A 27,862-nucleotide genomic window follows, 5' to 3' on the forward strand; every position below is an offset into this window, starting at 1 on the left:
TACCGTACAGACTGTTAGATACTATGATATATATCACCTTTGTCCCTTCTCAACAAATGCTTTCTTCTTTACCGGACTCTGTCAGTCATTTCTCAAAAAACCATGTGTAAAGAATAGTGGACAGAGCTTATGAATAAATACTGAGCAAACATTATGTGACAGAGACACATATATAACAGCATTTACCTGAGCCAAACTTTAGGGAAATCTGTAATCTTGGCTGCCAGTGATCCAGATTCAGAATTAGATTCCTGTTGCAGTGTGTGTGGTTGTAAGGTGTTCTGCCTCGTCCCGCCATACTGTGCTGTGATTGACTAGTAGTAACCCTATCCATGACCTCTTTACCCTTACTATTACTGTGTCTGACCTCAACCAGTAGATGTAACAAATACTAGACAATCACAGCACAGTAGGGTGGGGCTAGGCAAAATACCCTTGAGAGAAAAAAAATTGTCTCTCTTTGAGTTCTTCTTGCATCAGACCAATATTCTTCCAAACTCCCAAAGGACAGTGTCTCAAAAAGTCCAACCTGCAACATAGCTTCTTTATTTCCTTGGCCTATCCACATCAACTGAAATGTCAAATGTTCAGGTACAGGCAAAAAGCCTCCACACATGACCCCTACAAAGGGGTGTGTCTCATGGTGTGACATCACTTTGGTTATGTGGGGACTCGCAACTCTTACAAATGTGTCAAGGATAAATCAAGCAGTATACATTCATGCCACAGACAAGCCCTCAGGAACAGCATCAGACTTCAAAGCCAATTTGACACGGTGGCCAAACCTTGTCATTAAAACATCCAGGTCTGTCAGGTGATGCCAGGGGGCCCTTTTTCCCCATTGACTTACATTGTGAAAGAGACACCTGAAAATGGCAGATATTTTTTTGAGGTACAATTTCCCACATAGCTCTTATTTAAATCATTTTTGAGGTTTTTGAAGTTGTAAATTTCACCAATAACCAGATCCAGTTATTTTACCACTGTGACTCATGAGAGCAAGCCCGAGACTAAGCAGTTGGGAGGAGATGCTAGTGCGCCTGCTCTGTGCACCATGTGATAATTTTACACTTGGAAGTCAAACTTTTTTTTTGGCTTTATGCTTCACTGAGCAACTTTCATAAGAATGGGGCCACACCTATGAGACTGTAGAGCATTGGAGAGACAGGCATTAAGACAGTGTTTCAGACAGAAGGTCAATATAGGTGTATGCAGGCAGACAGTATGAGAAAAATAATAGAATATTTACCATGTCACGAGCCTAACATGTCTCCTTTAAAGTCTGAGAAGGGATAATCACTCTTTGTATGAACTGCTTAAAACTCAGACATGCACTGTGTCATTTGGAGAACAAGAAGACCTCTGCTTGTATTCGAGTTTCTGGCCACACTAGCAGCTCTGAGGCTGGACTAAGGAACACAAGTATTTTAAGATAAATGCTAACATCATTATGCTAACATGCTCAAAATGACTATGATGACATGCTAATATTTAGCAGGTAATGGTAACCAGAGCTACCATCTGATGTTAGCATGCTAACATTTGCAAATTAGTGGCAAACAAAGTATAACTAAGGCTGATGGGAATGTAATTGATTTAGCAAAGATGACATTATAAGCAAATGCATAGCACAAGGTGCACTGCAGACCTGGTGGTAGTGTTACATAAAAAGCCAGATAATTACCAAAGTTATCAGGATTAATTCTCTAGGCATCATGGACATCTGTACCAAATTTTATGGCATTCCATGAAGCTGTCAAGACATTTCACTAAACTAGAATTACCACCTCAAAATTGTATACTTGCACGCACCAATCAAGTTTCTCTTACAATTCAAATTAATGTCTGTACAAACATGGATGCTCACCCCCGGCAGCACAGAAGATCAACAGAATCTGCTCAGTTTCAAGGTGAACACCCAAAATTAGATTAATCAATTCAGTATCTGACCCAATATCTTCCCTTCTATTTCTAAGATATGATGTTGAGTAATGGCCAGAAAAGTGTTTTTACAGAACATTATGATGTCACAGTGAAGTTGACCTTTGACCTTTTGGATAAAAAGTGTTTTCACTTTATCATTTCATTCTATTACACAGTAATTAGTGTATGAATTCCTAAGTTATGGCCAAAAACATGTTTTGTGAGGACACAGTCACCTTGACCTTTGAGCACCAAATTGTAAACCAAGTGGATATTTGTGCCAAATTTGAGGAAATTCCCATGAGGCCTTCTTGGGATATTGTGTTCAAAACAATGAGATGCATAGTCACAGTGACCTTGACCTTTGAGCACCAAATTCTGATCAGTACATCTGTGGGGCGTCGGTGGCTTAGTGGTAGAGCAGGCGCTCCATGTACAAGGCTGTTGCCGCAGCGGCCTGGGTTCGACTCCAGCCTGTGGCCCTTTGCTGCATGTCACTCCCCCTCTCTCTCCCCCTTCAGGCTCATCTGTCCTATCAATTAAAGGCTTAAAGGTAGGATCTGGAGGATTTACAAAACAAAACAAAATATAGACGTATACAAATGAAATCCTGCTTAATCATCACCTATGGGCTTCTACTCGTGTGTGGTGGTGACTCTGTTTGCAGAGCTCCTGCCCTTTAACTGTATTTTGATGTTTTTGTGAGCTCGGACCGCTTCTGGGCGGAGATTTCCGAGAGAGCGCAGGTGCCGTGCACGAGCGTGTCCAAGTGTGCACCAGCGCGAGCCTTGCCTGAACCTCTTCTGTGAAACCTTCTTCCGTACCTCCGGGCTCCATACACCCGGGAGAGTTGAGCCTGATAGGAGGGGCCGAATTTGAATGTGTGTTTACAAACAGCAACTGGAAAATCCTCCAGACCCTACCTTTAAAAATGCCCAGAAAAATATCTTTAAAAAAAAAAAAAAATCAGTACATCTGTGAGTCCAAGTGAATGTTTGTGCCAAATTTGAAAAAAATCCCCAAGGCGTTCTTGAGATATCCTGTTTACAAGAATGACAAGGTCACAGTGACCTAATAAGTTTGGGGAATTTCTTTAGATGTGAGGGAATTTGCATGCAAATGTCCACTTGAGAAAGTCCCTTAAAGGCATTCTTGAGATCTTACAACAATAGGACGGATGGATGGACAGATGACCCGAAAACACCACCAGCCATGGCTATCGCTGGCAAGGAGGCATCATAACAAAATGTTAACCTTTGAGGCACTAGAGGGGAAGTTAGGTAATTACTAATAACTATGAGGTCAATATGTTTTATCCTTTGGGGACCATGAATGTCTCCACAAAATTTCATCAAAATTCATCCAATAGTTCCAATAGTTGTTGAGATACAGTCAGGTCCATAATTATTTGGACAATGATACAGTTGTCGTCATTTTGGCTCTGTACACCACCACAATGGGTTTTAAATGAAACAATGAATACCTGCTTAAAGTGCAGACTCTTAGCTTTCATTTAAGGCTTTTTTCAAAAATGTAGTATGAACCGTGTAGGAATTACAGCCATTTCTTCACACAGTCCCCCGACTTTAAGGGCTCATAAGTATTTGGACAAACTAACATAATCATCAGTTAAACAATCAGTTTTAATACTTGGTTGCAAATCCTTTACAGTCAATGACTGCCTGAAGTGTTGGACACATAGGCATCATCAGATGCTGGGTTTCTTCCCTGGTGATGCTCTGCCAGCCCTTTACTGCAGCCGTCTGCACTTCCTGCTTGTGTTTTGGGTGTTTTGCCCTCAGTTTTGGCTTCAGCAAGAGAAACGCATGCTCAGTTGGATTCAGGTCAGATGATATGACTTGGCCGTTGCAGAACATTCCACTTCTTTGCCTTAAAAATGTCTTTGGTTGCTTTTGCAATATGCTTCAGGTCATTGTCCATCTGCACTGTGAAGCATCATCCAATGAGTTTTGAAGCATTTGGTTGAATCTGAGCAGATAATGGTGCCCCAAACACTTCAGCTTTCATTCTGCTGCTCTTGTCAGCAGTCACATCATCAATAAATACAAGAGAACCAGTTCCACTGGCAGCCATACATGGCCATGACATAACAGTACCTCCACCATGCTTCACTGATGAGGTGGTGTGCTTTGGATCATGAGCAGTTCCTTCCCTTCTTCCTTCTCTTGTCTTCCCATCATTCTGGTAGTTGATCTTTGTTTTATCTGTCCATAGTATGCTGTTCCACAACTGTACAGGCTTTTTAGATGGTTTTTGACAAACTCTAATCTGGCCTTCCATTTTTAAGGCTAACCAATGGTTTGCATCTTGTGATAAACCCTCTGTATTTATTCTAGTGAAGTCTTGTCTTGCTTACAAGAGCAGCAGGATGAAAGCTGAAGTGTTTGGGGCTACATTATCTGCTCAGATTCAATTAAATGTTTCAAAACTCATTGGATGATGCTTCACAGTGCAGATGGACATTGACCTGAAGCATATTGCAAAAGCAACCAAAGACATTTTTAAGGCAAAGAAGTGGAATGTTCTGCAATGGCGAAGTCATATCATCTGACCTGAATCCAACTGAGCATGCATTTCTCTTGCTGAAGCCAAAACTGAGGGCAAAACACCCAAAACACAAACAGGAAGTGCAGACGGCTGCAGTAAAGGGCTGGCAGAGCATCACCAGGGAAGAAACCCAGCATCTGATGATGCCTATGTGTCCAACACTTCAGGCAGTCATTGACTGTAAAGGATTTGCAACCAAGTATTAAAACTGACTGTTTAACTGATGATTATGTTAGTTTGTCCAAATACTTATGAGCCCTTAAAGTTGGGGGACTGTGTGAAGAAATGGTTGTCATTCCTACACGGTTCATACTACATTTTTGAAAAAAGCCTTAAATGAAAGCTAAGAGTCTGCACTTTAAGCAGGTATTCATTGTTTCATTTAAAACCCATTGTGGTGGTGTACAGAGCCAAAATGACGACAACTGTATCATTGTCCAAATAATTATGGACCTGACTGTATGTGGACGAAAAGTGGTTGACTGATCAACTAACTGACCAACATTACCACATCTTAAGAACAAATGCTCTAAACAATATGGGGCTATCTGAGTGTAATTTATATGCTATTATTGCATCTTTAAAACTGTTCTGAATGTGTATATTTTAGCTGCACAAGTGCTATAGCTATAGAACCAACAATGTCTGTTGGGTGTCCACCATTTTGGTCCTGACTAAAATATCCCAACAACTATTTGATGGATTTTCATCAAAATAAGACATTCATGTCGCCCTTAAGATAAATTGTATGATAATGTTGGTGATCCCTTGACTTCTAAATGTATAATGAACAGTGGTCAAACAAAAACGAAAACAGACTGACATCAGAAATATACATTTATTTACAAATACCGTTGCATTTGCATAGACATTTAAAATTCCAAAATAAAAGTTATAAGCTATTATAGTAAACAGATTTAGGAAATATTATTTTATGCTGCATCATTTAGCACAAGGAAAAGTTCACTTGTCAGAAACACGGAGTACAAGTTGCTCTTTCATCTGTATCATATAAATATACATAAATAAGATCTATATGTACTTCATTCCAACAGGTGGAGTCATTTCACTTTGCCAAGCAGCCGTCACAATCAGTATGCATTATTACACTCATCATCACCATCATCGTTATTATGGTCATCACTATCTCCACCATTATTACCAACAACAAAAATAATTTTTGGTCCTCTCTGAAGCAACGTCTTTGTGGTACAGTCATTAAGTCAAAATTCTTTCTTCAGGATACACTGGACATTCATTCAGCTGGACTGCGTATTGTAAGACAGTCGGTGTTGTGGTTTTTTTTTAAACAGATATATGTGCTGTAGACATATTTCTGTGCAGTTATAGCTCAATCCTGCCGGCCATGACTGGTATAATCACTAACAGTATTCTGGTGACACAGCCCTCTTAAGGTTTACCTACAGACATTATTATTGCTGCATTTATTATTAAGAAAAAAGCAATGCAAATAGAATCATTTTACTCTTCTTCAAAAGTTAGAACAGTCTGAAATAGATTTTGCATGTTATTTAATATTTTTTATAATATTTTTTTAAATATATTATGTGAATGGGGTGTCTCTTAAAACTAGGAAAGTAGATACAAATGGTTTTCTGCAATTGTAGTTTATTCTCACTGTGCTCAACGTATTTATGTAAATGGTTTTAATTAAGTTTGTTCTGCTTTAGTAGTAAGTGTTGTTGTCAGGTGTGTAGAGGAGACATTTCGAGGATCCGCCAGTCACTGTCAAGACCTCCTGCTGTCCAGTCAGATGGTTCATCCATCGTCATCCTGTAGGGATCTGCAGGGCCAATAAAAACAGTGGCTTTCAATGGATGGAGTGAGACTTGAGGGTGGGTCCTAAGGGACTAAAACTCACCCTCAGCTTAATTTTCCAGAGATCCAAGTTCTGATTAGTCTCTGTTGAAATCAATCATTTTTTAAAATAATTTTCCCTTGAGAAAATGAAGCCATTGTTATCACGCCCACTGACCCTTTGACCCCTAGATCCCCACAGCGGAAAGTCTGACAGGCTGGCCTCATGCCTTCAGCTCTGTCCTTCTGACACCATGACATCACATCCATCCATCTTTACATCTAAATGTATCTGTCTAATCTGTCAATATGAAAACATCTGCTCACACTGCTCAAGCTGGTGCGATTAAAGAATCTCTTTTCCTGTACAAAGCATCTTACAAAATATTTTTCTACATCTTTGTTGTATCATTAATGATGAAAAACAAAAGAAAACGACGGGAATATTACAAAAGACTTGCAAAAATATATCTCCAGTGGTTTCAAACATTCAGGACTCTGCTTTACATGACATGATCAGAACATTGCATTCGTGCCCTGCAGTATCATTTCACTTCTGCAGCTTTGCTGATTAGTAATAAATTAAATCTAAACTGCCAAATAAATCTCTCAGCATCCAGATGTTTTCTGTTCACAGCTGTTTACAAAACACAGCGAGACCAAACATGGTGGAGGGAACTCCTGTTGACTGTTAAAAACATACAGAATAACAGAGTGTAGCAGCGTAGCTGGGTAGCTTAGTGGTCGACAGCAAAGAGAGACGTACAGATGATAAGGAAAAGCTGCAGATAGTTTAGAGGAAAGATGAAGTTTGTTTCCTGAGTTGGTTCACCGGTTTGGGGGCTTTCTCTTGTTCAGTCTTTACACTCACTCTCTCACACACTCTCTGCCACTCTGTCACATCCCTTCCTTCTCCGTCTTCCACATTCACCTACCATCTATCACTTCCTTTTCCCTCCGTCATCCTCCGAGGGAAGTTGGACAATGTGCTCCTGGTTATAAGAAAAAGTGAGGGTGCAAGAGTGGTATCAGCGCTGGCGCTAATGGGAGAGGGGACTTCCTTTGACTTCTCATCAAATGAAAGCTGTTTTATTTCTGGTGAAAAGCTTGAAAATGCCAAATTACAACTGCAGCGTACTTTTTGCACCCCTCGCCTAAATTGGGTTAAACAGAGTATTTGTATTGTGTGCTTATATTATTGTGTACTATACTACATATGAAATGGAGAGAACTTTGTGATCCAACTCAAATATTTAAAAAAGTTGATGAAAAAGCAGGGATGCAAGAACACACATTTGATCCCCTAAGTCAAATAGTGGGTGTGCAGCTGCTCTGCTTGGTCCATTGCTCAGGCCCCTATGTGTGCATGTGCCTATGTGTGCGTGTGCATTTCCACTGATAGATGTGATTCTGTTCATGTGTTATATGCTGTTGGCAAATATTCAGGGGTTGGGAGTAAAGTGTGTATTTTGAGTATCTCTTCAGTGTGATTTTGAACATCATTACTTCACCTTAAATTGAACCACAACACTCAACATACACAGATGTGCACGTGCTTGTATGTGTCTGTTCGTGTCTGTTCATGTGTGTGTGTGTGTGTGTGTGTCCCTCTCTTTCTCTATTGCCCCCCTCTATGTGTACATTATGATGCTGTGAATGGCTATGTTGGCTGGTGATGTCAGTGCAGTGAAGAGCACAGCAGTAGTAGATGCTGCTTTGGTTATAAAAAAGATGGCACAGAAAGGCCTTGCAGCTGTGCAGGAATGATCACAGTGTGAAAAAAGTGCAGACTGGTCGACACACACACACACACACACACACACACACACACACACACACATCCAGATGACTTAGCTTCGGCAAAGAATGTGTTGCTGGCTGGAATCAAAAAGCAGGACGATATGTGATACGGTATGGATGTATGGATTAGTTGCGGTGGCCCAGGAGTCCTCAGATGTGGACTCTCCTCTTTGGTTGTGAAAGCTATGGCTGCAGTGTTTGGACTAAGGGTGTCAGGGTGGTTAAAGCATGTGGGCTGGTCACTAAGGAGGGGGGCTGATAAGTCCTTTGGCCCTTCAGGAGAGCCGTTTCTGTGTTAGAATTTCTCATCGGGGATGACTGTGTTGAAGGGGTGGTCCCAGAACGTGGAGGTGATTCCAAAACCTGCAAAGAGAAATACAGATGACATTAGACAGATAAGACAAAGAGCAGACGCAAGGAGAATCAAACCCACAAACTGTGTAAGATCTGTCTGGGTCTAAGCCGTATATGTCTATCAGATTTCATGTTTCCAGTGCTCACCTGCCCTCTGGTGCTCAAAGTGGTGCTTGACGTGGTAGGCCTTCAGGCTGTACATATACGAGCCTCTCTTGGGTGAACCGTAATGAAGGTAGTAGTGGATCATGTCGTACACGACGTAGCCACACAGGCCTCCAACAAACACGGACGTCCCCAGGATCTCTGGGAGCGTCTTGCAGAGGATTAGATAGAAAACTCCCACCACTAAGGAGGCCAGGCCGGGGGGGAAGACCAACCGGGAGCCGTCAAACGGAGACTGTGGAGACAGACATCACACACTGAGACATGAAGAAGCATGAAACTAGCAAAAAGAACAGGTAACTTCTTCCACTCCACTAGGACACCCTCAATCCTTGGCTGACATTAGTCTTTCAGAGGCTGTGCCAGGCTGTGTTTTAAAGCTAGAGAACATGGTACCAACCATGTCATGCTAGCTTGTCAGGAAGGGGGTTAAATGGTGCAAAATGGTGGTGAAAGTTGACATCACTGTATAAAAAGATCTGTTGTGACCTCTAGGATAATTAAAGTCTTATGAAACTTTATAACCACAAACTAGAGACCTTGGGTATTCAGAGGACGGATGGCTTTCATAGGTTTATTGACAATAAGGTAGGTTTTCTGAGCAATTTCCTGAACAAAATTGCTTGCCATCCAACATACGAAAAATGCGATTCTTATATTAATCTCCAAATGTCAAACTTTTTTAATACCAAACCACAGTATGGATATTTCTGTGGTGTTTCTTAAGGTCTTGGTGTCTTAATGTGGTATTCTGGCATGATTTTGACCATTTGTTATCATTTTTTGAGGGGTAAAAAATGATAACAAATGTAGCACTAAATCTGTTTTAAAAATAGTATCAATCCAAAAAATTGTTGCAACAACTTATGAGACAAAATTAAGGGAGAGAAATGGCCATCATATACCTCCATACCCCAAAATACAATGTTTATGACATATTTTTTGACTAGAAAGACCTGACACACAGTGCTGAGCTGTATCTCAAATTAATCTTCAGTTTCGCTGCTTTCAGATGATTTATACCACTTCTGTGGGGCACATACTGCTGACCTGCTATCTCCCTCTTAAAGGTCAGTAAATACATTTGTTTTAAGAGAACTGAAACTATGCGGAATACAGAGGCAGTTGTTTCTTAACCAGCAATACCAAATTATTCATAAAGCGAGCCATAAAGTATTCATAATAAGCAAATACAAGTTTATGATTAAACCAGTTTTATGATGATGAGATCCACTCTGTCCTTCAGCCTCAGCAGTGGTGTGTTTGTACCTTGTGGTGCTGTCCGTGCAGGAGGAAGTGTAGCGTGATGAGGTAGTAGTTATGGGCTGGCGGTTTCATGTGAAAGACAAAGCGATGGATGCAGTACTCGATGAATGACCATAAGAACCAGCCCATCAAAAAGAGCAGCGGGAAAATGTACTTAGGGATCGGGATAGAGAAGTCTGGCAACACACACACATAAAGATATTGACATAAATACACGTGAACAGGACATGAAAATGACAACACACTGAATGTATGGTATGATTTTGTGCATGCCCAAATGAGAATGTGGATGTATAAATGAAAATGAGAGTGTGCGAGGGTCTCAGGTGATTCAGTGTTCATGATATCAGCATGCATTGTATATGACTGTGTGTGCATGCAAGTGAGTGTGTGTGTGTTACCTGAAGTAAAGTGTAGTCTGGTGGTGCCCTTTGCCAGGGTGGTGTAGCAGTACCAACTGTAATAAAACACAATAGGAAGCCACACCACTGGTACCCAGTACCTGTAGCAAGAGAGCACAAACGAATATGGTCACATTCTCTGAGAAGTAAGGTCCTTTCTGTCACAACTGTTTTACACTATCTATCACATCATATCATATCTTATTGAGGGTGATGCGGCCTGAAGGTGAGATGAACAGGAACCTCAGTCTAGCCGAAAAAGGTGAAGTGGGTTAAGTGTTTTCAGTAGTGTATAATCACCTGAGACTAACAACTGTTGTGTTTCTATAACCTTAGAATGAGCCACTTATATCTACATATGGAGTGGGCCTGCCATTTTTCTACAGTAGCCCTGAACGGACAAACCACACACTGGCTCTAGATAGTGCCATTCACATTTTCGCATTGGCCATAGCAGTTATCCTTCACGCTTGGCACATGGGACAGGTTTAAGTTGGCTGCAATCTGCAACTTCACTGCTAGATGTCACTCAAACTGGACCTTTAAGATGTCAGTGTTAAAATAGGTTTAGGGATCAATGAAAACAACAGTCTATATGTGTTAGTACAGTGGTTACCAAACTTTTTCTTTATCTGGTGTACTCCAGCAGCCCATTCAGATGAGTTCAAGTACCACTTTATTGAGAAATCCTTCATGTTCTAAATGTGTTCCTTTCAACTGATTTATAAAGGGACACTTTTGATTATATAGAATAGGATATCAGTACAATAGTATTTCTCCATACAGGACATATTGATCGTGAGGTTGTTGATGTTTAGGTTTGCCTTCCTTTTTTTTCCATTGGATTTGGCCAAATTTGCATTTATAGTACACACTTGGGAGTTATTTATCCAGCACTGTTAGCTCTGTACTTCGATTTCTCTGTTTACTTTCCTCAATCCTAGCACATGATGTTGAGGTATTACAACTGATCCAGGTTAGTGGGAAGCAAAAGTAAATATATTAAAGGTCAAAATCACACCAAGTTATGATTTTTTTTTCTTTTCTTTTTTTTTTTTTTAAATGAGCTCAGCCACTCTACAATATTCCCACATACCCCCCTAGCATCTGCAGATCTACCCCATGGGTTACAAATACCACTGGTTAGGAATTACTGAATAAGTCAAAAGGTACAGTAACTGAGTCAATAATGCTTCTGCAACAAGGCTTCATTTGTAGATGACAAAACCTGCTGTAATATATCGGTTTAGAGGAAAGTCATCATGTTTTTTAACCTTCTGGGAATTGCTCACACTCAGGAGTGGGCACAGGAACGGACAAATACCCCTTTTCCACCAAATGAACTCTGGTTCTTTGACTGTTTCAGTTCAGGATTCCTAGAACCGCGGTGCTATCATGAATCAGCCCACGTTTCCACCATTTTTGAACAGAACCGTTGTGATCAAGGATGTGTCATCAACAGAGGGTGTTGCACTATGCACATTGGAAGTTAACAATAGTAACAAAATGGTGGATCACATGGATTACCTGCAGATTTTTGATGTCATTGTAGTTATTTGTTTTTACCAAAAAGCAAGCATGGACCAACTATCAATGAGACCACTGCACACTCTTTGATGCTTTCTCACTTGATTCCTCCATTGTTGTCTTCTCAGTCCTCTTTTTCCAATCTTTAGAATCTGACACGCCCTCTGATGTCAGGTCAAGAAAAACCTGCTATTTTTTTGGTTCCAGCAGAAAACCAATTTTTTGGGTTTTGAACCAATATATTTTTGGTCGAAATGCTCTGAACACTTCAAAATTAGGTGCAGGAACCGGGACAGAACCAGTTCCATGTTGGTGGAAAAGAGGTAAGAGACTTTTTGCAAGTCTATTAAACTGAATGTATGTTTGTGATTAGATTAGCATCACACACACAGACACACAGACACACATACATTTATATATGTAACAAAAAAAAGTTACAGTGTCCTTTGTATCTTGTCATATTTCTTTAAATAATATAAAAGAGAGACAAACTCTCTTACCAGGAAGTCTTGGTGCTGGCCTCCAGGAAGGGGTTTCCAAACAGTCTGATTGGTCTGTCGACTGGTTGGTGAACCCAGGCATCATATTTCTCTCCCAGGTGGCCTACCTGCCATGCCAAGGGCTTCCGCCAATCCACCAAATCCTGTACAGATACAACAGATCAGAAACTAGTACACCATATTCTCTTAAAGGTAAATGTGACTGTGTTGGAGAAAGCACACGCAAGTGTTAAAACAGAGACTGTGTTGCCTCCAGCAGGTGGCAGCAGAGAGTAATAACTGATAAGATAATAAGACTTGTCCAATAAGGAAGTGACTGCCTGTATGTGTTTGTGTCTGTAACAATAATTCTGAGTCCAAAGACCAAAGACTGAGCTGCTTTTATAAGCTCTTTACAATATCCTCATGCTCACAGCCACACCTGGGACACACTGCTCTGGTGTGGATTAACAATGAAGATAGTACAGTCAAGTTTCACACTGCTCTGTGGTCAGTTCTGTAAAATCCATAGGAATGTTTCAGGCTGGGAAAGTGGGCGAGAAAGCTGATCGTACATCAGGATTTTTTCTTGAGGAAGAAGAGTACAGTAAACCCATGACCAGAGTAAAGACATCACATGATCACATTAAAGCAGACAGCCAACACTTAATTTCAGCTGCATTACTTCAGGAGCGTCATATTATCCAAACTCTTGCACTTTAAATGGTGTTTAGGATTTACTTTTTCGGAAAAAATGATTGTTGCCCAGGTCATGATTTTTCACGTATGATACCCCTCTGACAACATTCCTAACAGGCACGGACTGACACGGTTGCGTCAGGTTGATTGCTGAGACTTGGGCTGATTAAAGGTAATTACAGGTCACCACCTTGATAATGTGTTTATATCACATACCCTCATTTCGACACAAAGAAAGATGATCTCTCCTCGGCTGTAAAATCTGCCACACAACATGTAGCCACTGTGCCTGACGTCAAGCACCATGCAAACACATTCACTCAGGTTGGGTTAGCATGTGAAGGCACTTTAGCTGGCACTGAATGGTCAGATACAAATCATTAAACTACAACAACTGCCATGAAATCAGCTGGTCCCTACGCAACCAGATGTTCATACTAATAACTGGAAAACTCTGATATTCACATTCACATTTGTCAACAGGAAATGTATGTTTGTCAGGTGCTAATTGGCACTCCATCTGTTATTAGTCAACAAGAGAACTCACATCTTGACTAAATGTTTAGCCTGTTCTAAAAAAAACAAAGAAGTGAAATCGCCTGTCACATGGTGAGGATAAGAACACTTGTGACAAGGGCAGGAACTTGACACACACAAGTGATAAGAGTGTGAAATAAGCAAATTAGTTTCACTATGAACCAGAAAATGACACTGGATTTAAAACTCACTGCCAGGTCACAGTTACTGACACCAGTATCACAAATACCTCTGACGCTGCCAAAAATACTGGCTCAGGTATCACACATACGTCACACATACGTGAGTCTATGCACCCATCCAATACTGTGTCATTTCTAATAAACTAATCAAGTCGTTTTAAACCCAAATACAATAGCAATTTTCCTGGAAATCAGTTCTTTTGTGCTGCTCTAAAGCAGTATACAGCAAGTTCACTGTGCCACCAGTGGCAACTATTGTTTCAGAGCGGCAGCCATGGCAGCAATTTGGCAACATTTACACTGCATGTCCCACCAGTATAAAGGTAATATGTACGGTATGCAATAATTAGTGTTGCACATTTCAACACAACAATCATGTTTTACAAAGACTTTAACCTGAGCCTTGCCATACCACAACAATAGCTATAGTTTCACAACCACACAGGGTTAGTAGGGAACAGAAGTGTTACATTTCTTTTTTATGCAGTGTTATCATATTGGTACTTGTTATCAGCTGACACACAAGTTCAGGTGTTGCAACTGGTAATCGGAAGGAAAAAATGGTATCTGAACATCTCTAAAACATGGCGGAAAGTCTTTACGAATATATATATCACATATATAAATCACAATCAGACTGGCATGCTGTTGATCTTCAGAATAAAGATTAAGGATGATTAATATTTATTGTGCATATCAAGACAGGCCAGCCATAATAATGGCATTCTAACATCTAACAGGTGAAGTTTGCTCATGAGACCAAATATAAGGATGATGGTTTCTTTATCTAAAATTAACAGGTGAATAAAAGACAAAAAAACAAACAAAAAGACTGAGCCACATGTATTTGTGAAACCATGCCTCACATTCCTGAGTGTAACGCAGCTCAGATAAAACACCCCCACACCCACACTCACAATCAACTGGCTGGATGTTTGATTCAAAAGGACAGGTGAGTATCTAAATAATGGGAGATTCCTGCTTTTCCAGTTTCTCTCTGTACTGTGTGTAAACGCCAATTGGACTGTGTCAACAACACGACGTAATAAAACAAGGCTTAACTGAACAAGGTAGCTACTTTAGTGAGAGCACATCAGATCAAACAGTTGGTGTGAGTGATTGTCCTGACATTATATACACATACATTTAATCACACACACACACACACACACACACACACACAGAGTTTAAGTTTATATAAAATGCTGTTATGATGTGCAGACACCCTGTTTTCATCTTGTTTCTAAATCCCCAGACAGGACAGCACATGAGAAACGTACCATGACATTCACAGCACCGCAGCCAGAACAAAAGAAAGGCTTTATGGGTTTGGTTATTGAAACCACACCGCACTGGCGCTCTGCAGGTGTGAGAGGCACGGGATTTATTTTACAATGACACCAAAACACTCACACAGGCAGTACAGGGATTTAATCCTCTGTTTTATTGGAACAACTGAACGATGCGGCGTAGCTGTAAAGACGGAAACACTGAGAAGCGTTAAAGTTTATAAGGCCCAGTCAAGGTCTGGTTTACAATGTGAACAGTCGAGAGACGTGCATTTCACTCAATACACTGATGCCTGGCAACAGAGTGAGCAAGACGGACTGGTTGAATCGGTCATCACAATGTGTTGTGCAAAGACCTGGTATGCTGTTACAGCAACATGAAGCACCCAAATACACAAACTAGAGGGCTCAAACTCAAATTTGTGATGTCACAGGGTATAAAGTCTGCAGCTGCTCCAAACACAATGAATTGGGAAATAAGTTATAGACTAGTAGTTCCCAAATGGTCCAGCCATGGGGTCTGGTTTTCTTCTTTGTCATTAGTTCAAGGTCCATGCAGTTTAATATACTGAGCATTGTGTTTGGCCATGTTGTTGAGCTAGTTTGCCATCTCTGTTAAGTAGATGTCCGTTAGTCCCTCACTCTACAGCAGTTCAGCACTTCAAAATAAAAGCACTGTCCCAGAAATTCACTGTACTACAAAATAAAGTGTGTTTTTTAATTCAATTTAATTTTTTATATACTTTATTAATTCCCCTGAGGGGAAATTCAATTTTTTCACACTCAGGCACAAACAGGACCTATACATGCACAAAGTGGAGAGATGTCAGAGTGAGGGGGCTGCCTTGGTCTGGCGCCCTAAGCAGTTGGGGGGTTCAGTGCCTTGCTCAAGGGCACCCCAGCAGTGCCCAGGAGGTGAACTGGCACCTCTCCAGCCACCAGTCCACGCTCTGCATTTGGTCCGGACGGGGACTTGAACCGGCGACCCTCTGGACTGAGCTACTGCCGCCCCAAATTTGACATGTCGGTGAGTCACTTGACCTGCGACCCACCAGTTGGGAACCACTGCCTACGGTTACATGATGGCTTCTTATTCGGAATGAAATAAATCTGAATGAAATCATTTGGAATTAAAGTCTTTCCAGGTAGTTTACATGGGAAATATTCATTCTGAATGAGGGTTTACACGGGAGATCAGTTCAGTCGCCTTTATTTGGGTCTGCGCAAGGTTTGGGGCAGGGAAGGTTTCTGATTGGATAGGGGGCGGGGCGGATGTTACGTGTTTACGTTTACCGGAAGAAAACACTGTAGTCCTCGCTCTGGATAACAAGATACTTGACGACGCCGTTCTTAGTGCCTTCTTCGGGCGTGTTTTGCTTATATTCTTGAAGCAGCAGTACGACAACAACCTTGTTCTGCTAATGCTTCATCTGTTGAGGAGGAGAAGGGAGACAGAAGACCCTGCTGTGGCCAATGGAAACCAGTGAGTGCAACAAGTCTGACTGCTCTATCTCAGCCTGTTGCTATGCAGCCCGTTGCTATGCGCTATATACGTCATCGCGCCAGAAGGGCAAGGAAACGAGCATGCGCAGAAAGACCGGAATGAATTTAAAGAGGAATGAGTGTATACATGCGCATAAATTTCTTTCATTCGGAATGACAAACGGAATAAACCACCCCCTTTAATCGGATTGAATTTTCAATCGGAATGACCATTTTTTGATCGGAATGACCGTTTACATGACCACTTTTAATCGGAATGGCCTTTCATTCCGATTAAAATTGGAATTAAACTGTCCATGCAAACGTACTGAGTGTTATAGTCAACACTGAGAGCACCCAAGGGGCTGCTCAGAGTATATAGGTACATTTCCTGTTTCAGAACTGAGAATGCTACCACAGAATAAAGCTCATTTGTGAAAAAGAAGAAAAAAAAAAACATTGTGTAGGTCCACAAAATCAGTCTCCTATTCACTGTCTGCGGAACAGCTCCAGACTTAATGCCCTATGACATCACAAGTTTGATACTCACTTCTCTGGTTTCTGACTTTGAGAGAGAGTAGCTCATGTTGACAAATACTGATTGATTTTCCCAAGGCTATGGGAATAACATATTAGAGTTCCTTATTTAGGTGGTGTCCGTCTTTAAGTTGTTCACACAAGAGCAGACAGGAACTATTCCTTTAAGGGAACAGCAATAATTAAAAAATTAAAATTAATAAGTCAAACCATAACCTTCAATGTCTCCATGGAAAATGGCAAACATACTGATTTATTGATTGACTGGGGGTCAGTACCACATTTAACAACAGCAAAACTATACAAACTCTTAAACAACTCATGTAGAAATATCAAAGTCTTTTTTATTCAGCCATAATAATAATAAAAAAAAAAAAGTAACTGCATGCTCAATACTTCCCAAACACCTGCATTTTTACTAAAGCCGTAGCACTTGAACCGGATTGAAAGTGAAACTGATCTATCTTCTCTTCAAAGCCAGACTCCAATACTACAGTAGGGGTTTTCAGCAAAAATACACGTTTGGGAAGAACTGAGCATATGCCTGGATATACGGCACAAGTTGTGTGCAAGTTTGTAAACAGATGTTTTGATATAGTCCTGCTGTTGTTAAATGTGGCCCGCAATAAATCAAAATGTTCCACTGTTTTTTTTGTTTTGGGAAGTTTTCTTCACAAATTAAAGCTAGCACTGCATGACTTAGTGATTTACACATGGTCATTTTGTGGGTTCCTTTAAGTTGTGGTTAGGTGTTTGTACATTATTATCACTGACACATCTGTGTGTGTGTGTGTGTGTGTGTGTGTGTGTGTTTGCACAGGCTCTTGTCTGGCCGTGTGAGAACTTCAGAGTCTACTAACAAACAGGGACAGTTTTGGAACAAGGCAGGGTGAATAACCTCATGACTCTTCACTCTTCTTCTAACCCCCATCACCAATGCACACACACACACACACACACACACACACACACACACACACACACACACAACACACACACCTTGTCCAGGTCCACAGGGCTGCAGCGGTTGTACGCGTCATTCTCGTCCTCCGTGTCCTCCTCTTTCACCTTCGTGTCTGTCGTCTTTTCTGCTGTCTTTCCTTCTGACTGCTCACTGGCCGTCCTCCTCTCTCTCAGAGTCTGAAGAGAAACAAGAAAAAAAAGACATATTTAACAACAGAAAGGTAGACCCATGATCAGAGCTGTGACAAAATGGCGAAGCGGATGTCTCCTCTGTTTCCCCTGGACTCACAGGTGGTTACATTTGTAGTCATTAAGCATCTTAATCCTTTTCCATGTTCATGTCATTTTACAAAAGTCATAGATCAACAGTTTTGTGTATGTGTTCAGTGTGTGTGTCTGTGTGTGTGTGTGTGTGTGTGTGTGTGTGTGTGTGTAGGCTGAGTCACTTAGTTCATTATTTCCAGAGTGGCTGCCTTTTGCTCCTCTCTGCTGTTACAGTCAGGTCCATAATTATTTGGACAATGATACAGTTGTCGTCATTTTGGCTCTGTACACCACCACAATGGGTTTTAAATGAAACAATGAATACCTGCTTAAAGTGCAGACTATCAGCTTTCATTTAAGGCTTTTTTCAAAAATGTAGTATGAACCATGTAGGAATTACAACCATTTCTTCACACAGTCCCCGACTTTAAGGGCTCATAAGTATTTGGACAAACTAACATAATCATCAATTAAACAGTCAGTTTTAATACTTGGTTGCAAATCCTTTACAGTCAATGACTGCCTGAAGTGTTGGACCCATAGACATCATCAGATGCTGGGTTTCTTCCCTGGTGATGCTCTGCCAGCCCTTTACTGCAGCCGTCTGCACTTCCTGCTTGTGTTTTGGGTGTTTTGCCCTCAGTTTTGGCTTCAGCAAGAGAAACGCATGCTCAGTTGGATTCAGGTCAGATGATATGACTTCGCCATTGCAGAACATTCCACTTCTTTGCCTTAAAAATGTCTTTGGTTGCTTTTGCAATATGCTTCAGGTCATTGTCCAACTGCACTGTGAAGCATCGTCCAATGAGTTTTGAAGCATTTAGTTGAATCTGAGCAGATAATGGTGCCCCAAACACTTCAGCTTTCATCCTGCTGCTCTTGTAAGCAAAACAAGACTTCACTAGAATAAATACAGAGGGTTTATCACAAGATGCAAACCATTGGTTAGCCTTAAAAATGGAAGGCCAGATTAGAGTTTGTCAAAAACCATCTAAAAAGCCTGTACAGTTGTGGAACAGCATACTATGGACAGATAAAACAAAGATCAACTACCAGAATGATAGGAAGACAAGAGAAGGAAGAAGGGAAGGAACTGCTCATGATCCAAAGCACACCACCTCATCAGTGAAGCATGGTGGAGGTACTGTTATGTCATGGCCATGTATGGCTGCCAGTGGAACTGGTTCTCTTGTATTTATTGATGATGTGACTGCTGACAAGAGCAGCAGGATGAAAGCTGAAGTGTTTGGGGCACCATTATCTGCTCAGATTCAACCAAATGCTTCAAAACTCATTGGACGATGCTTCACAGTGCAGTTGGACAATGACCTGAAGCATATTGCAAAAGCAACCAAAGACATTTTTAAGGCAAAGAAGTGGAATGTTCTGCAATGGCCAAGTCATATCATCTGACCTGAATCCAACTGAGCATGCGTTTCTCTTGCTTAAGCCAAAACTGAGGGCAAAACACCCAAAACACAAGCAGGAAGTGCAGACGGCTGCAGTAAAGGGCTGGCAGAGCATCACCAGGGAAGAAACCCAGCATCTGATGATGCCTATGTGTCCAAAACTTCAGGCAGTCATTGACTGTAAAGGATTTGCAACCAAGTATTAAAACTGACTGTTTAATTGATGATTATGTTAGTTTGTCCAAATACTTATGAGCCCTTAAAGTTGGGGGACTGTGTGAAGAAATGGTTGTCATTCCTACATGGTTCATACTACATTTTTGAAAAAAGCCTTAAATGAAAGCTGAGAGTCTGCACTTTAAGCAGGTATTCATTGTTTCAAAAATGGTTATGGTCACGTGTGTCATATACCTTAACATTTAACATTATGATTTTCAGTGTTTGAACCTTTGAACTGACAAACATCTGCAACTGGTGGTTCTGTCACCATTTCCACAGGTAAACAGGCAAACACTGCACACTGATCATTCATTGATTGGACATTATGTTTTGTTATCTTTGATGATTCTGCAGGTTTTTTTAAGATGCACGCTACTGTCTTTCTTGCTAAAATAGTGAGAAATCTAATACCAGGTTTCTGGAGTACATCTAAATAACTGTGACCCATTCACTACTTTTTCATAACCCTCATTAGAAAGGCAGACTATGTGTGTACTCAGTAAGACAGGCGGCAGTTGGACAGAGGACCATAATGTGACAGCTGAAAAGAAAAATCACCATGTGTGAAAATGCAAAAAGTGCAATATTCAGACTGTTTTCCTAATCAAATCTCACGCCTGACTTTGACAGTGGGGCTGAAAAAAAAGTGTTGTGGGCCTATTTGAATGAAGCATTAGTAGCTTGTACACAGTCACCCTGACAAATACAGGAAGTGGCAACAGTAGCCACCTCACACACACACTGCTGTGGATCTATAAGGGCACAGTCTTAAAGATCTCAAGTTGTTGTTTTTTTTTTAAATTATTTTTGGGCGTTTTGCCTTTAATTGATAGGACAGTTGAGTGTGAAAGGGAGAGAGAGAGAGGGAGCGACATGCAGCAAAGGGCCCCAGGCAGGAAGGACAAAGACTTTGTACAAGGGTACCTACTCTATCCACTAAGCCACCGACACCCCAGATCTCAAGATGTTGATGCAAAATGCAAATAAACAGATGAAGATGTAAATAAGCCTTTACAAGCAGGTTTGTTTTCATGTAAAGAAAAGCAGCAAGAAGAACAAGGTAGCATCAATGTATACAAAGTTGGCATGAACAGAGGCAAAAACATGTCTGCTCACACTAAAAATGTGTCACTTTGAATGGAAATCTGCAGTGATCCTAATTCCCACAAATCAAATACTCAAGCTTTAATTGTATCTTTTCACAGCTGTAGTTTAAAATGTTTACCACCTGTGAGGTAGTAAGACACACAGACTCCTTTTAGGGTCGGCTCTGTGCATTGTCATGGAGATGTGGCACACAAACCAACTTGTTAACAGTTTGCAATGTTGGAGTAGAGATGCATGCCCAAAAGAAACCCCACATTTCTGGTCAGGAGAAAAACACTTATTTTAATTATTATACAAGACTTGGATATCAACAGGGTTTTGGATATGCACAAACATCTCAACACCAACCTAAGAAAGCATGAAAAACAGAGGCTGTGTTCACACGGTCCAAAAAGTCCACCACCAGCAGGAAACTTTAAAAGATCCTATTTTGATGCAATGAAGCAAATAAACACAGGCAGCTACAGCCATTCCATTTTCCTATATTTTAACGTGATAAACGATATGTTAGAGCGGGTTAATCAGAGTATGCTCAGCTGCATGTAAACAAGCGTGTAAGTGGAACATTCTTTTTCATCAAACATGTGAACAGATTAGTAGGAATACTGTCTTTCTCCGACTAGTGGCAGAACATGGATGATTTTGTAGTGTGTAAACATAGCCATTGAACTCCTGTGGTGACCTATTTTTACCCAGTAAACCTGCCTGATACACCCATCACACTTTGAGGTTCATCAAAATCTGACTCAGACTTTCCTTTTCCTGCCACTGTGGTGAGCTGTTTATAGTGGTCAGGCACGACAGAAGCAGCTCAATCAATGATTTAATGCATGAGTGACAAATGGAGGCAGTGAATTTAACCATATGGTGGAAAAGATATGAGTGACTTGAATACTTGATTAAATATAATGTGCATACTGTTTTTTTTACAGGATACAGTGAAATATTTCTTTATCTGCTTTTCCTTCGTCAAGACAAAACACTCAGTTTATGCTTCACTGTAAATGTGCCAACATTTCAAATATATTCACTTTAAATCATGGTCAATGTCTCTGCCAAACAATCACCGCAAACACAGACCTCACGATTCTGCCTTGACAAATCTGTGCAAACCTCCACATTCCACTTAAAAGTACATTTTGTTGATGCAAACAGTACACACACCTCACACAGGTGCCCTCTCTATTGCTTAATGCTCTGATAGAGCAAATCAAATCCATGGCACAACACAGAGGCTTAGTCTCCAAGGAGCTGACAATGGAAACATAAGAGTCAATAGGAACTGCAATCAAATGGCTCACATTAACCCATCAGAACAGTGCTGCAAAAGAGCACACAGTTTTAGTTTCTTCAGGCTTTTAAATGAGCTTTTGCTGACCTTTTATGAGTACAGTTTAGTCTGTCATGGTATTAAAGTAGGAAGGTGCCAGATTGTCTTTTCATAATACTGATCATTAATTGGTTCCTGTTCTTAATCTATTCATGATGTTATTATAGATACACAAACACAAGGTGAAGTAGTCATCCCAGAGACGGAGTCCCTAGGAAACATTTTGAGTGGCCCCCGAGTGTGACATGAAATGCATGCATTATATTTTTATACTTTGTGGTCCATTTAAATACTTTCACTTTCAATAGCTTTTGTTTAATACACTACTTGTCTACTGCTTCTAACTGTGCCCCCTAACAAGCATCTAGTGGCACCTCACGAGTGTTGCAGGAATTACATTCGGCCATCAATACTAGTGCTATAAGCTAAAGTTAGCAATTTCGGTAGACAATTCACAATTGCATGTTTCCTGCATGGCCCTCGATCATATGCTGGCTCCCTAAATTGGAAGTCATCAAAACTTTGAGCACCCTTGCTTCGTCTGCTTCTCCTTCGTCCATGACTAAACACTCAAAATCCAAAGAAATTCAAAGTTACAGAACTCATCTCCCTTCTCTGATCTGCAATTGGCTGCTCATCCTTCAAGTTTGTCACTGGCTGTCAGTTCCTGTCAGTCAAGTGAAATATTTATCAGCTGGTTGGTTTCAGACACATGCACAAGCACAAGCACAAGCACACACACTTACTCAGACACTCACACACAAACACACAGGTCCCCTATGGTTTGTTACTAACATCACCCTGGCAATTTAACACCTACAGAGGCAACGTTACACCCCCCATTATCACAGTGTACCAAAAAAAAAAAGAAAGAAAAAAAAAAAGAAACAAACAAAGGGACCATTAACCTGTCTCGTCCGTCTTGGAAGAATAACTTTAATGTTGTAATTCACTCTGACGTCAAGTAATATGAGATCAATACTTCTTTAATCTGTTATTACTGAGGGAACTGTAGTGATCTTGTATTACCTGGTCTTGTCTGCAGTATCCACAATAGAACGCTGTCTGTATAGAAAATTATAATAATAATAATAATAATAATGATGTGATGTTTATTGTCCTAATACAGTGCAGGTTATTACACTGTATTATTATGTTTGCATAATGACTCATTCAGAGACTTGAAACAGGTTTAGCAACTAATAATCTTGTGTGGCCATTAATAATTGTCAAGAATTCCAATCAACTCTTTATCTGGAATGCACACTCAGTATTAATGGCAATATTAATATTATTTGATTGTACAAAATGTTTGGGGACAGTGAGGGAGGAAGTATAGCACAAAAATCACAAGAAATAGAAGAGAAAGAGTCTACAAATCAATATCAGTATCAGACAGATTTTGGGTACAGTGTACATTCATTTGTTTAGTGTTGTTATAGGTGATGCTGTACATGGTGATGCTCACACTGGATAGCACAGCAAAGGCTATTGGCTCAAAGCCACCATCACACACACTTCCTTCTCTCTGCCGGTCACAGATTCACGCAGGTACTCACACACACACACACACACACACACACACACACACACACACACACACCAAAACAAGCAGCGTGATAGCTTTATGTTGGTAAAAGTAACGAGCAGACACACCCTCTGTATCAGCAACAGCAGCCAAAGCCTACGTGAGAGAGGCTGAGTAATGTGTGATTCTGGTGTTTATTGAGCTCTACCTCGTCCCACTTTATACATACGAGACCGCTGGCCTAACAAAGGTGACTGGAGCTCTGTGCTGTCAATGAATTCAGGGGGATGTGGTCGGTATTAGGAATGTGAATATCCTAATATCCCTGACTCCCTATCACCTAAGTTTCACTCATATAACTGCTGGAAAGCAAAGCTTTACTATAAATGTGTCAGTCTGCCAAAATTTCAAACACATTCACTTACTTTAAGTCACGGTCAACGTCTCTGCCAAACGGGTAATGCAAACACACATCTCACGATTCTGCCTGGACCAATATGTGCAGAGCATAGTGTACATTTTTTTAAATGCAGACAGTACACACACCCCACATAGGCCCCCTCTATTGCTTAATGCTCTGATAGAGCAAAATCAAACCCACTGCACAACAGTGGGGCTGTGAGGCTTAGTCTCCAAGGAGGTGATAATGGAAACAAACGAGTTAATAGGAACTGCAATCAAATGGCTCACATTAACCCATCAGAATGGTGCCACAAAAGAGCACACAGTTTTAGTTAATTTTAAATGAAATTTTGCTGAGCTTATATGTAAGAACAGTAAGTGTGGTACAGTGTTAGGCTTACGATAAAAACGAGAAAAGCATCAGTATCTGCATTAATATTTTTTAAGTTACAGGTTGGCTGTGTTGGGATTAAGGGTAGAAGATCCAGTTTGGCTTGTAGGGCAAATACTGATCAATGATTGGCTCATGTTCTGTTTTATTTATGACATGTTATTATAGTTAGACAAACACATGGTGAGGTTGTCATCACTGTGATCCACCTGCTGCTTGAAATCAGATACCTATACACCGGTATACACTGAGTGTGCATGTAATGTTACCATCATATTTTCAAAAATGTCTTCTCCAAAAGCCAGTGAACTTAAAAAAGTAAAAACTTGAATTCTCTCTTAGCTTTTTAAATGCGATGACAGGCGCGTAGCCTGACATGAGTTCATCTGTGGCTACACAGGCATGTAAACTATTTCAGACGCCTGTGTGGTGAGTGATGTTTATTCATTTGCCACACCCATTCCTCTGACAGTTGCAGGTGACAGTTGGTTTGTCTGCAAATCTATGATCCACCAATCAGGTCCTCTTTGATCACCTGCTTTTCATCAATCTGTGCATGCCGTAGAGGTAAAATAATTTGTTGATTAAAGTTGATAATTTATTAAGTACAACTACTGATATTTGCCTTTGCAACTGTGTGTGAGTGAGGTCATTTGTTAACATTGCAACTTAACTGTCAGCAGGTTCTGAGAGGAGGAACAGAAGTGCAAAAAATATTAAAGAAAAATATGATCAGAGTTCTGTCATGTAGATTAGTAAGTCAGATCCAAGAACTTTATAGGACACACATTTTTTTTGTTGCCATTCTTTGTAACAGAGGTGAAATTAATTACTACTACGACAAGTACTACAATTGAAACCGCTTATAGTGATGCCATCTGTTTAGGGTCAAACTGATCACAATATGCGGACAATTATTATATTATATATCAGTTTCTTTTCTTTTTCTTAAGCTTTCATGCAGATTACTATCCAATTGACATTTCCAATCAATTCAAATCAAATGTCCTCCAATGAATGATTAGAGAAAGGTAAAATCATAAATTGACTGAAGAAATTACTGCAAGGTGTTAAATCATAAGATCAAATCATGAGTGAACAAATACATTTTTCTGAATTAATTATTCAATCTTGAGGGCTACATAAATCAAATATTGGTCAAATGAGTGCAGAACTGATATAGTGTAAATAGTACATGGCTATCAAGTCTCAGTTTTTAGTAATACCAAATCTATGCAGTTTCAAGATTGTTTAGGGACCCCAGTATTCAGAAATATTTAAATACACTATTATAAAAAATGACAATGTTGCTTTTTCCCTCACCGACATTTAGCTTAACTTTGGAGTGTTTTTTTGGCACCCTATCAGCCAAGATACAACACGGTTGTCACCAATGGATGCGTTAGGTCCTTCACCTTAATACCTGTATCTTTACTGTAGCTTTAAAACTGAGCCTGGTATAGCAGGTGGGCCTGCTTTAAAATACAGTACAGCGGCATTATCAATCCTACATGACGAGGGCAGCTTCAACCACAGGTGCTTTCCCTGTGTGCATTTGTTTTCTGTCTCCGTGACAAGCAGCCATGACTAACAGCCACGAGATTCAAGCAGGCAACATCTTTGATTGAGAGAAAATGACTTTCCTTTTACCGCCATGATTTTAAAGTGTATACAGCACCAGCCTCATGTAGCCAGCCAGAAGCAGATGGGCTACCGTGAGGTAAAATGGCAATTAAAAAAAATATTAGAATTACTGCCTCATGGTTGTATGCCTCAATAAATCAGTCAAGTTTCTCTTACAGTTTACGTCCATGTCTGTGAAAACATGGATGCTTCACACACATCTTCCCCCGGCAGCACAGAAGATCTATACAATCAGTATAGTTTCAAGGTGGGCAATCAAAATTAGTGTCACCAATTCAGTATATGACAAATGTCTCCCCTTCTGTTCCTGAGATATGACGTTAAGTAATGGCCAGAAAAGTGTTTTTGTAAAACAATGTGATCAGAGTGAAGCTGACCTTTGACCTTTTGGATATAAAATGTCATCACTTTATCATTTCATCCTATTGACACAACATGGAACATGTTATGTGAGGTCACAGTAACCTTGACCTTTTACCATTGATTACTTAATTTTAATGAGTGGACGTTTTTGCCAAATTTGAGAAAAACCCCTTGAAGCCTTCCTGAGATATTGCGTTCACAAAAATGAGATGGACGCAAGGTCATGGTGACCTTGCCTTTTGACCACCAAATTCTAATCAGTTCATCGTTTAGTCCAAGTGGATGTGTGTGCCAAATTTGAAGAAATTCCCCCAAGGTGTTTTTGAGATTATGTTCACAAGAATGAGACAGACGTACATACATATGGATAGACAGACAAACAACCTGAAAATATAATGCCTCTGGGCACGGCCGCTGGTACAGAGGCATAAAAAGTTTCTGTGGTTTTAAATGTTATTTCCATAAGTTTTATTATTATTATATTAAAAACCCAAAAAAAACAATGTAAGCAGACTACTTGATTACTTTAAGTGTATTACTTAAACATTTGTACAGGAATAATTCTGTCTGAGTTTTCTGATGCATAGAAACAGTTAATCACTGTAACTGCGATCACTGCAAGTTGTTTCCACTGTATTTTAAAAATGTTATCTTGTAATCAGAAATGTAAAGGGAAACATCTGTTCTACCAAGGTAATCTGTGGACTGTAGGAAACTTGTACAAACTACTTCTAATTATCCTTTTTTATATTTCTTATTCTTATTATATTTGTTAGTTGAAAGTTGGACCCCATCCACTACAACAATACCATTATGTATTGTTTGCTGGCTTAAAGGGCAATTCTGAGGTCATTACAGGAATCCTCCTGTCAGTCATTTAGTCTAGGTATGAGGCATTCAAATTAGGCACTTCCTGCTATTAAACCAGGTTTCATAGTTAGACTCCTGAAGCAAAGGCTTGCCTCAAACTTTGAATGAAACCGTTGCCTCAGGAGCATAAGCATAACTTGTTTTGCTGTTTTGATGATGACTTCTCACCTTGACTTCCAATCAGACTTTGGGTAAGAAAAGCCAAATGGGTTTTCTATTGCTGTAAAAAATTGACTACTGAGGTTTAAATGGGGCTTAACCTTAACTAACACATTCTAGGAAAATAAACACTCTAAAAATAGCCCTTAAATCAATTAAAGGGTTTGCATCCACCTTGTATCACAT

At 40.2% G+C, this 27,862-nt stretch overlaps 1 protein-coding gene across 1 annotated transcript in view; it reads right to left on the reverse strand.

The window, feature by feature from the left end:
- Nucleotides 1-8,073: 8,073 nt before the first annotated feature.
- The window catches only part of fa2h (fatty acid 2-hydroxylase), a 44,965-nt gene continuing 25,176 nt past the window's right edge, over nt 8,074-27,862 (reverse strand). The window contains exons 2-7 of the mRNA XM_033635420.2: nt 18,027-18,167; nt 12,323-12,465; nt 10,296-10,396; nt 9,898-10,070; nt 8,611-8,863; nt 8,074-8,472 (exon numbers count right to left, since the gene is read on the reverse strand). Coding sequence (XP_033491311.1) covers nt 8,405-8,472; nt 8,611-8,863; nt 9,898-10,070; nt 10,296-10,396; nt 12,323-12,465; nt 18,027-18,167 — 879 coding nt within the window. The 3' untranslated portion in view covers nt 8,074-8,404. The remainder of the gene's footprint in view (nt 8,473-8,610; nt 8,864-9,897; nt 10,071-10,295; nt 10,397-12,322; nt 12,466-18,026; nt 18,168-27,862) is intronic.

The sequence above is a fragment of the Epinephelus lanceolatus genome, chromosome 5 (genome assembly GCF_041903045.1).
Source record: "Epinephelus lanceolatus isolate andai-2023 chromosome 5, ASM4190304v1, whole genome shotgun sequence".
NCBI lineage: Eukaryota > Metazoa > Chordata > Actinopteri > Perciformes > Serranidae > Epinephelus > Epinephelus lanceolatus.